The sequence below is a fragment of the Myxocyprinus asiaticus genome, chromosome 4, assembly GCF_019703515.2.
Source record: "Myxocyprinus asiaticus isolate MX2 ecotype Aquarium Trade chromosome 4, UBuf_Myxa_2, whole genome shotgun sequence".
Taxonomy (NCBI): Eukaryota; Metazoa; Chordata; class Actinopteri; order Cypriniformes; family Catostomidae; genus Myxocyprinus; species Myxocyprinus asiaticus.
The window spans coordinates 15,436,003-15,447,500 of NC_059347.1; the positions used below are offsets into that span (position 1 = coordinate 15,436,003).

The 11,498-nt window shown below is 40.2% G+C and overlaps 1 protein-coding gene across 1 annotated transcript in view; it reads right to left on the reverse strand.

Moving 5' to 3' along the window:
* Window positions 1-7,082: 7,082 nt before the first annotated feature.
* LOC127439852 (nucleoporin 88) overlaps window positions 7,083-11,498 on the reverse strand; it is a 19,530-nt gene continuing 15,114 nt past the window's right edge. Inside the window, exons 15-17 of the mRNA XM_051696111.1 lie at window positions 10,406-10,532; window positions 9,419-9,537; window positions 7,083-8,125 (exon numbers count right to left, since the gene is read on the reverse strand). Coding sequence (XP_051552071.1) covers window positions 8,062-8,125; window positions 9,419-9,537; window positions 10,406-10,532 — 310 coding nt within the window. The 3' untranslated portion in view covers window positions 7,083-8,061. The remainder of the gene's footprint in view (window positions 8,126-9,418; window positions 9,538-10,405; window positions 10,533-11,498) is intronic.

Consider the following 11,498-nt stretch of genomic DNA (forward strand, 5'->3'; position numbering starts at 1 on the left):
GTTCTAGTCTCTTCTGCCTTGTTTTTCTGTTGCATTTCCACTCTCTTCTCTACTAATACTCTTCAACAACCTGTCTACTTTTATCATCTCTCCATTTACTCTGCTGAAAGCTGTGATTTATGAAGGAAACAGAAACACCTATATTGTTTTGTACATACCTGTATACAGATTATATGTGTATATTGCATTAGTTATATTAATAAGACTGTGATTTCCCTGACTTGCCACACCCTCTACAGTTTCACAAGCCAATGCTGTGTTTCTCCTCATCCACCAATCATTTCACTGGGATGCAGGACTGTCACTTAAATTCCTGGGGCCCAAGGAAAGAAATGTATGGGTGGGTCCCAGTCCCCACTAGGCCTGGGATAATGTTGACAGTTGTCCCCTCTGGCAACAGCCCTGCTGGGATATAATTACTGTCTGTTTCGTACTGCTGTTTTGCCTCTCCATTCGTCTTCTGAGACACTTCTTAAAGGAATATTCTGAGTTCAGTACAAGTTAAGCTGAATCAACAGCATTTGTGGTATAATATTGATTACCACAAAAATGTATTTTGCTTATGATCACATGCATATGATTTACAGCCATTGTGATGCTCTACATGACTTTGTATCTTTGTGTTCCACAGTAAGTGGTATCTTAAACTGTCTGTCTTTATGGCCCATGTGTAGCGGAGATAATATTAAAACTCTCGTATGGGGTCTGGAGAACCAAAGATTACATACTGGGAGCACATTGGGATAGTTTAAATCAAATAGGAAAGATGGAAAACATGGAAAATGTTGGGTATGAAAATATGAAACAGTGCTAAAAGTTTTAGATCATTTTTGGGCTGCTTTTTTAAACCGTGTACTCCAAGAGATTTAAATCAACTCCAGGAATTCTGAAACAAGAAGTGTGTGCAATTTATATTCAGTTGTAAGACTAAACAGCACATAATTTGATTTCTTACAAGCCTAATCAAAACAGCATGAGATTGTGGCATTTTGGTCTTTTAAAAAAAAGTTGCAACACATGACTTTGTTGCGTACTTTAGTTCAGGCTGCAGAATGTTCTAAAAAAAATTTTTTTTGCATTGTATTTGGGAGTCTGGTCATGAAAACGTCTCCGGTTACACATGTAACCTCGGTTCCCTGAGATGAAGGGAATGAGCCATTGCTGTAAGCACAATGGAAAGTGTCCTTCTATATGGCCTTGTCGAAACCCTTATATAATCATGCCAATCCTCTGATTGGCAATGGTGTCTGAGCCCCGCCCCTGTAGGTGTGCAGTCGGCCTATATAAGCAGGTGCTCATTCACCATTTCTTCAGAATTTTTTGACTGAGGGACAAGAGTGAGTCATTCGTATTATGAAACTCTGAAGAAGTAGTGTGGCCAGCTTTCGCAATGTCTTGTTCCCTTCATCACAGGGAACCGAGGTTACATGTGCATTTCGCCGACCATTTATGAGCCAGTGCATCCACGCCCAGCAGGGCTTGGGACGTGGAGTACCAATGGGGACAGTAAGCATTCTCCGCAGAGGCGAATAGGTCGACTTCCGCTTTGCCGAATATTTCCTCATTGTCTGAGGATGAAGTCTCCATTCCCCTGGTAATTCTCCCATGCGTGACAACAGATCCGCTCCAAAATTCAGAAGGCCATGTGTCGCACGCAATGAGAGGAGATGATGCCCGCTCCATTGGAGGAGGTGTTGTGTCATGTTGTGCTGATCGGAGTCCGCCCTGGCGATTTATGTATGCCACTACTGTTGTGTTGTCCGAACGAATCAGAACGTGGTGATTCACAATGTCGGAATGAAAAGCTCTCAAAGCTAGAAAGACAGTCAGTGGTCCTAGGCGGTTGATGTGCCATGCCCATTTCGCACCTGTCCAGGTGCTGAAAGTCGGGCGTCCATCACACACCGCGCCCCAACCTGTGTTGGATGCATCTGCGGTCACCACTTTTCTTCTGAAAATTTGACCCAGCATAACACCCTGTTGGTATAAGGTCGGCGCTGTCCATGGTGCAAGAGCAGCCACACAGCGTCGAGTCACCGTGATGCACATGCACCCAACGCTCCAGGCACGATGTTGAATGTGTCGCTTGAGAGGTGGATGCTGCTGCCATAAAACCCAGCATTCTCTGAAATAACTTCAGTGGTAATGTTTTCCCCAGTTTGAACTGAAACTGACACCAAAGAATGGTCTGTACACGCTCGTTCGTGAGGTGTGTGCGCATGCTTACAGAGTCGAGACGAACTCATAAAAAATAAATTTGCTAACTGGGGAAAAGTGTGCTTTTCGCCCAGTTGACATTCAGACCCAGATTTTTCAGATGGCAAAGCAGCAAGACTCTGTGTTCGCTCAGTAGTGCCTCTGATTGGGCTAGTAATAACCAGTCGTCGAGGTAATTCAAAACCATTCATTTTCAATGGCGTGAGCGCCGCAACGTTACATTTCGTGAACATGCGGGGAGCCAGAGACAGACCGAAAGAGAGGACTTCGAATTAATTCACAGTTCCCTCGAACGCAAAATTCAAAAACCGCCTGTGACGTGGTGCAATTGGTACACGAAAGTACGCATCCTTCAGATCTATTGACGCAAGCCAGTCCTGAGGACAGATATGCGATAAGACCTGTTTCTGAGTTAACATTTTGAATGGCTGCTTTGCAAGCATGCAATTCAAGCGTCTCAGATCTAGTATGGGCCGAAGCCTGCCATTTTTCTTTGGAACGAGAAAATAACAGCTGAAAACCTCGCTGTGTGTCGTAATCTGGGACCGTCTCCATCGTGTTTTCTTGCGAGGAGACTGTGAAATTCTGCGCGCAACAAAGCGAGGTGGTCGGCGTACAAAATGAATCATATAACCATGCTTGATCGTTTTTAGCACCCAGTGTGACATGCCAGTGAGGGCTCGCCACCCGTTTTCACAGTGGGACAGCAGGCTTATTGATTTACTTGCTATAGTACATGGAGCGCTGCTCACCATAGGGAAGCAGTTGAGCATAATGTGTGGTGTGTATGGTAGTGAAAAGGAAATGGCACTTTTTCTGAGAATGTGTGAGCGTTCTGTGTTTGTACAATGGGTGCTTTTTCTCTTTTGTGAGAACAATCTTTGTTTAACTAATACACACAGAAGCAACATTTTGAACAATGTCTCATTCCCGATGAACAGTATTGGGGAAGAGGGGAGAAACACTGTGCCTCGAATCGAGCCTTCTTCAGCTCTGGGCCGTGAATAACGGTGAGTTCTGGGCTCCTCTTCACGGGGCTGGGCATGTCTGGAATGTTTCTGCTGCCCGGCTGGGGTTTTTCTGTCTGCATGTTTTTCACACTGAGATGGCGGGTGCTTATGCTTGGGCCATGGTTTGCATGGCTTCACAGACGGCTCAGTAGTAGCTTTCAGCTGCACTGGGGTAGTAAGAGATGGATTCTTTGCCTGGCGCTGACCGGAATGAAATCAGGAGCGTACCGGGAAAGGGGAAGTGCTACTTCTCTTTGGCAGAAAGTGTTTCATCGCTTGAGACTGCTTTTGCGCCACGATGAAGCACTCTGAAAAGCCTTCCACGGCGTTGCCAAAGAGACCGTCGGGTGACACTGGGATGTTGAGGAGGGCGGCTTTCTCTGCCTCACGCATCTCTGTTTGAGTTAGACAAATATGCCGGTCCAGAACCACCAGGTTGCTCATCGTTTTGCCGACGGCCTAAGCGGTAGCGTTCATGGTTTGCAGTGCCAAATCTTTAGCGCTGTGGAGCTCTTTGAACAGCTCTGGATCGGAGCCTTGCTTATCCATTTGTTTAAGGAGCTTAGCTTGAAAAACCTGGAGCACTGACATGCTGTGGTGTGCTGAACCAGCTTAGCCTGCTGCTGTATAAGCTCTTCCAGCCAGTGTGGACGTCAGTCGACACGGCTTGGAAGAATGGGCGAGGTGGGATTTCCATCCCATGGCAGTATTATGGCAGAGGTGAGCTGCGAACACCTGTTCCACCGGGGGAAGATTTGAGTAGCCTTTTTCCTCACCGTGGTCCACTTTAGTGAGGAAGGTAGCACCTCCAACCTGAATGCACGAAGAGTATGATGAGTACGATGGCCGGTTTGCAAAAACCATTCATCCAGGCGAGACTTTTCTGGAGGGGACAACTCAAGACCGAGCTCTTCAACCGCTCTTGCGAGGACGTGAGGAAATTCCTTGTCCATGGCATGTACGTTCTTCACCCTCACTGGGGGAAGGGGTGGCAACATCCTCCGTGGACCACTCGCCTGAAGTTGCGAGTGACAGCATTATCCCCATCGTCAGAGCTGCCAAATGTAATGAGGCTGTGTGCTCCAATGGAGGGCCAGAGCTCATCACGTGCATAATGCACAGGTAAGGACGTTAGATCGGGAGTTCGGGGTCTCGCAGGGCTTGTGCCGGCATGAGATCCCCATCTAATTCTTCCAGCTCAACCTCACTGCCCCGCCATGCCTCCTCATGTGGTCCCTCGAGTCTTAACACAGAAGAGGCAGGTTGGAGGGCACAAGAGGCTGGAACTTCCCTCAGAACGAGGTCAATCCTAGAGCGCAATGTCCGGAGATTCATGCCCTCGCAGTGAGGGCAGACTATCTCCATGAGCTGCTTGTGTGTGAGCGCCCCAGGCAGTGAACACAGCTCTCGTGATCATCAGGCAGCGGGATGTGCAGTTTGCATAGGGAACACTTGCAGAACGACATCTTTAAAAAGACACGTATCACGCAAGTGGCTCTTTAGTTAATATTATATATATAAGGATACAGTAACTACAGCCGGTGCACTGTGGGAAGCAGGTAGGAGTTTCGCTGAAGCGCCGCATTGATCAATGTCGATTATCTGAAGCGAAGAACCCGTTCACCGAGAGCGTCTTCGACAGCGATGTGGAGATCTCTTCACTGGAACACACGGATGCGGAAAGCCTCTCGGTGCAGGTGCTGGGCACAGGCGATGAGTTGTCCTGTTCGTGTCTTGCTGAGAAGTTCTGTCTGCTGTAAGTGTATATCGATGGTGAAGCAGAAAGGGTTCCAAGATGAAGATGAAGTTCGCAGTCATGAAGGAAGAAAAGGTGACTGAGCACCCACTTATATAGCAGCTCTTCTGTGTGAATGTGCATTATATTGTACAACCATGTGTGTTGTGGTGTTCATTTTATTACCTGTACATTGCACTATATAACGCTCACATGTCCTGTGCTGTCTTCACATCACGAACACAGATAAGCTTCACGTATGGCAACAAAAGCGTTTCACGTTAGCGTGGACAAATATCACGTCCAAATATTTTAGTTACTACAATTTTCAAGACTAGCAGACACTGATGAAACTCTAATAACTAGGATTTTGACAAGAGACTACCGTTTTAATGAAAATTATAAGAAGACTTCTCCAGTCGGCATAATTTATCATGTCAGTCATTTCTATTGCGTCTCTGAAGATTGATTCAGAGTCTTTCACAAAAACAACAGTTATATTTCTGTTCGCATGCTGTGTTGCAAATGCAGAAGCCTTTGCAGATTTATATACTGTACTTTGTACATATCCCTGTATATATCTATATAATAAAACAAACTGAAACTGAAGGTCTTTGATTTATATGTAAGTTTTTTGTTTTATCTTGTCAGGAGCTAAAAATAAATTCCTCTAAAGAAATGCTCCAGGTTGAATCAAAGTCTTTCTAGCAAGTCAGTCCACTGTCGGTCATCTTTGGAACGCTCTTGGGAGACTGTTTCCTGTCATGACAGTGCAGCTCCTATCTACTTGAATGGGAGAAGAGCAAAATCTCAAAAACTGTTGGACAAGATTATGATCAAAGAACATTTTTCAAAACAGCAGTAAAATCTGACAACAATGGTATCATAAATGGTGCTTCTTTACCTCAGATTACGCTGAAAACTCAGTTTTCCCAGCGTGTGTAGCTTATTCGCATGCACGTTGGCTGTGTCTCGTTTGGAAGGATGCGTCCTCCGGAGGTCGCATTTGTCTGCCGCAGACGTCATCGAGGCTGTCTCGTTTCAGAAAAGCGAGTAGGACACTTCAAATACAGCCTTCAAATGCGACCTTTTTTCACTGAAATTTGGAGGATGCATGAGGCGTATCCTTAGTAGGCTCTCACAACCCACAATTCTTTGCTTCAACGGAAATGTCTAAAAAAAAATAACGCCAATTTACCCGTAAATATGATGTTCAAACGCAAGTAATGTTAATTCCCAAGTTGAAGTACCTCAGTAGATGGGTGCAGAGTATATAATCTGTATAATTATATTAATATATAATTAAAATAAAGTATTAGACTAAAACTACACCTGTAAAATCTATTTTCTTTTCTCTTTACATCATTATAACTCTCTTAAAATGTACCTCATGCATTCCCTTCAAAAGGAACTCGCGCTTGTTAAAGAGTGGCGTGCTGTCATAGCAACCATGTTACGTTCCGTTTCCCCTACGAAGGCCGTTTCGTTTAAACGAGACTTGTTTAGAGGACACTCGGTATACTGCAGCCTTCAAAGGACGCGTCCTACCTAGCATGCAGCCTTCAAAACGAGACACAGAGATAATTGACAGGTGATTCTGTATCTAAAGGTGATCGGCTCTTTTAACTGTAAGTCGGGACTTCCTTTCTACGTCCGTTGAGCGCTAGAGCTCCTTGGCTGAGCGTCACAATTTCTCCCATTCATTTTAATAGAAGTGGCCCGTCTTTACTAAATACTCTCTGGTTCAATACAAGTTCTATTGACATGCTGTCAGTTAACACCCCCAGTAAATTTGACTTATTCCTCTGTTCGTTTCCGCCACATGAAAAAATAAAATATAAAAGTGCAATGGTAAGCCATAACATTAATTAAAATTTTATTGTCTTTAAAACCCATAATTATGACTTACCATTGCATAATTTTTTACATTTTATATCATAATGACATCTCAAAATTATGTCTGAATCTAATTATTATAATTAATTAGACTTTGCCTCATATGACAGTATTTTATGACCAGTTATATCATAATTTTGATGAGATACTGTCATAATTGCCATTAAAAGTCATAAGAAAAAAATATTTTTAAGTCATTGAGATTTTAAAAAAAATTAAAATTATTAGTAAGTCAATTATGTGATTAGAAAGTGACACAAATGTCTTTGAAGCTCATAATTATGATTTATCATAGCACATTTTTTTTTAAAATTGTGGCAAAGCAGTCCAGAGGGTCGCAGCACCATGCAGCTTCTGTTTTGCTAAAGTGATTATATTAATATTATATAATTATATTATATTAATTCTACAAAAAATCTGTACAGTTGTCCAAAACGTACTTTTAGCGGCAGGATTACAGTTCTAAGTCGATTAACTTTAATGTAAACAGTTCCTTTTTGGTATCCTTGCATGTATTTTGTGAATTTGATCAAACTCTAGTTGCATGATAACGTTTATATTTTTTTTATGTCTTGTGGCTGACGTTTATTCCAATGCAGTGCCTTGCCCCATAGAATTATAAGCGCATTACAATAAACAATCTTTCCACGTTTTTACAAACTGAAGGACGAGTCAAAATTATGTTCTGTAGTAATCAACAGCAAGTCTCCAATACTGTTGAGGCTCAACTTGTAATGAACTCATCTTAAAGGCATATACAGTACACCCTTTTCCCCCCACTACAATACATGCACATGTGACATGAATATCTCTTTCACATTCCATCTTGTGAGTGGACAGGAAGAAGAGAGAACAGAGAGTAAAGTCTTCATACACATAACTTCTTCAGATAAGCCATTGTCTCAGTTCAGGAAATGACTAACACTAGTGTCCAACACTTCTGTCTCAGAGCTGATAAATTCCCATAGCAACACACATACAGGAAACAGTCACAATTCAATGTTCAAAACACTTTATTGTCAGGGTGTTGACTATATGTACCACAAAATAGTTTATACAAAGTCAACTAAATGTCCTTTTATAAAGACCTTTAGAATCTGGGAGGTTTGGGTGAAACTCAACTCTGAGGTGCAAGATTTGGCGACGTGCTATTAAACAAGAATATAACTGGTTTGGCCTTTGAGGACTGTTGATTGCTGTTGCTCAGAAACTGAAATGGTTCTTGATGTCCTTGATCTGTTTCATCATGCCAGCGATGTGTTCCCCCCTGCAGGACAGAAGCAAACAAGTCCAACACAACAGTCAGATATTAGTGGCCTAAATAATGTACACAAAGGACACATGAGTTCTTGAGTCCCATCTCCACAACTGGTTTTTTTATTGCTTTGTGAACACATGCATCAGATGGACTGATTTTGTGCCACTGCAACTTTTCTCGCTTTTTCCAGCAATCTGTATTAGAGAGTTGCATTTATAGGATAGCATGTCAAGTTAAAACAGTTCAACTTTAGCTGTGCAGTTTAAGATGTGGCACAGCTAAAGTTAGTGAGAAACTTGGGTGTTCCTAAGTTCCTTTTGTCATTAATTTAGATTTTAGATTCAGATTTTACTTTTAATGATTGGGTGAATCTCACCAAGAAAGGTCATATTTTCACAAAAAAATACAATAAAACAATAATAATAATAAACTGTTTTATATAATGAAAATAAAACCCATTTTTATGTCCATTAAGATTTTCTTATTCGCACTGCGACATATTCATTTAAATTAAGCGCAAATTCTCATTACTGTAAGGCGAGAATATCCCATTACTGTAATGTGAATTATTTTTATTTTTTTTTAAATAAATCCTCCAGACCTAATGATTTTTTTAATTAAAATGAAATTAACTGCAGTGCAACAAATGTTACAATAACACTTTACAATAAGGTTCTATTGGTAAGCATTAATGCATTCGGTATCATAAATTAACTATGAACAATAACTATTTAAAGCATTAATCTTGGTTATGTTTATTAATATAAATACAACTGTTCATTGTTAGTTCATACTGCATTAACTAATGTTAACGTACATAACTTTCAATTTAAAAAATGTATATGTAGAAATCAACATTAAACCAGATTAAAAAAAGTGTTGAAAAAGTTGTCATTGTTAGTTCATGTTAACAAATGCAATCTTATTGTTCTTTACAATAGTACTATATCAATTTTTTTGTTTTGTTTTTTGCATTAGATCAAGACATATATTATGAAATATCACGATAATGTTTATTTTTTTTTACAATTATCCTAAATAATAGGCTTCATTTTATGCTAAAAAACAATTAATAATGTTTTTTGTTTGATTTTGGGTTGAAATATGACATGGATTGACCATGCTTGGCAACATAATAAGAGATCAACACAAAAGGGCTTCTGCCTTTAAAAAAAAAAAATCTGCAATACTTCTTTTGATACATTCTTATCACTTTACAGTAGTAATTGTGCATACTAGCATCTACACTTGGGTCTTTGGTCTATGTGTGAAAATGAAAGCATCTTGTTTCTCTGTACATACTGTTCTTTCAGGACTCCCTGGACACACGTCCTCTGGTGGGCGTTGAGTGCGAGGCTGGAGCGAGCTTGAGATGCTCCTGTACTCATTTGCTGCTTCTGATACTCTTTCTTCATGTTCACCTGATAATCCATCAACACACACAATCACACTGAGGACACATGTAATGGAGGAATGCAGCCAAAATAAATTATTCGAGTTTCTGCTGTCTTCAACACACATTTAGTTTTAGAGGGTTAGTTCACCCAATAATAGAAAATTCTCTTATCATTTATTCACCCTCATGTCATCCCAGATGTGTATGACTTTCTTTCTACTGCTGAACTCAAATGAAAATTTTTAGAAGAATATTTCAGCTCCATAGGTCCATACAATGCAAGTGAATGGTGACCAGAACTTTGAAGCTCCAAAAAGCACATTAAGGCAGCATAAAAGTAATCTATAAGACTCCAGTGGTTTAATCCATGTCTTCAGAAGCCTTATGATAGGTGTGAGTGAGAGACAGATCATTATTTAAGTCCTTTTTTTTTTCTTACTGTAAATTGTCCAACCTACCCCGTATTTGGCAATATGCATGAAGAATGTGAATTGCCAAAAACAAAAGAAAGTGAAAGTGGAGATTTATATTTAAAAAAAAACAAAAAAAAAGTGTCTTAAATATTGATCTGTTTCTCACCCACACTTATCATATTGCTTCACAAGCCATGGATTACTTTTATGCTGACTTTGTTATTTTTGAGCTTCAAAGTTCTGGCCACCATTCACTCTCATTGTATGGACCTACAGAACTGAAATATTCTTCTAAAAATCTTCATTTGTGTTCAGCAGAAGAAAAAGTCATACACATCTAAGATGTCATGAGTGTGAGTAAATGATGAGAGAATTTTCATTTTTGGGTGAACTATCCCTTTAAGAAGGATAAACTGTGTGAAGCAGATTCAATATGAGACTAGGGACAAGCAAAGAGACGGAAATGGATGAGAAATTAACCTGTTTAATGCCATTGTCTAGGTGACGGAGCTGGTCGTGAATGGTTTGCAGTTCCTTCCTCATGTCCTTCTCACTGTCTGACAGCACAGGAAGTTGACTGCGCAGACTTCCCAAAACCTGTTTTACTCTATATATATATATATATATATTTACACACACACACACACACACAAAACAACACAAACAGTGGCATTACTCTGAAGAGTTTATTCAGACCAAACAACAGTTAATTAATTCACTGCCAATTAGCATAACCATGTTTTCTGGACACTACCATGATGGTAATACCACGGTATTCTTTGAACTTCCATGTAATTACCATGGTACTGTATATGAATATGGCAGTTACGGTACTATGTTATATATCAAAGGTATTAAAAAAACAATCAAAAAGTGTTTTCTGCACCATTGCTGAATCTACAGCACCATGGTAAAAGTAATTGTTTTAGTCGAGTTGTGAATTTGCAGTTTATTTGAAAGTGATGAGAGATTAAAGGGATAGTTCCACCAAAAATGAAAATTCTCTCATGATTTACTCACCCTCATGCCATCCCAGATGTGTATGACTTTCTTTCTTCTGCAGAACACAAACGAAGATTTTTAGAAGAATATTTCAGCTCTGTAGGTCCATACAATGCAAGTGAATGGGTGACCAAAACTTTGAAGCTCCAAAAAAGGACAAAGGCCACATAAAAAGTAATCCATATGACTCCAGTGATTTAATTTGTGTCTTAAGAAGAGATATGATAGGTGTGGCTGAGAAACAGAACAATATATAAGTCCTTTTTTAATTATAAATCTCCACTTTCAGAGATTTATAATTACTTTTTTAATTATTTTAAATCACTTTTTTTTTGGTGATTCACATTCTTTGTGCATATCACCACCTACTGGGCAGGGATGAGAAATTATAGTAAAAAAGGACTTAAATATAGACTTTTATGCTTCCTTGAAGTGTTTTTTGGAGCTTCAAATTTCTGGTCACCATTCACTTTCATTGTATGGACCTAAAGAGCTGAGATATTCTTCTAAAAATCTTCATTTGTGTTCAGCAGAAGAAAGTCATACACATCTGGGATGGCATGAGGGTGAG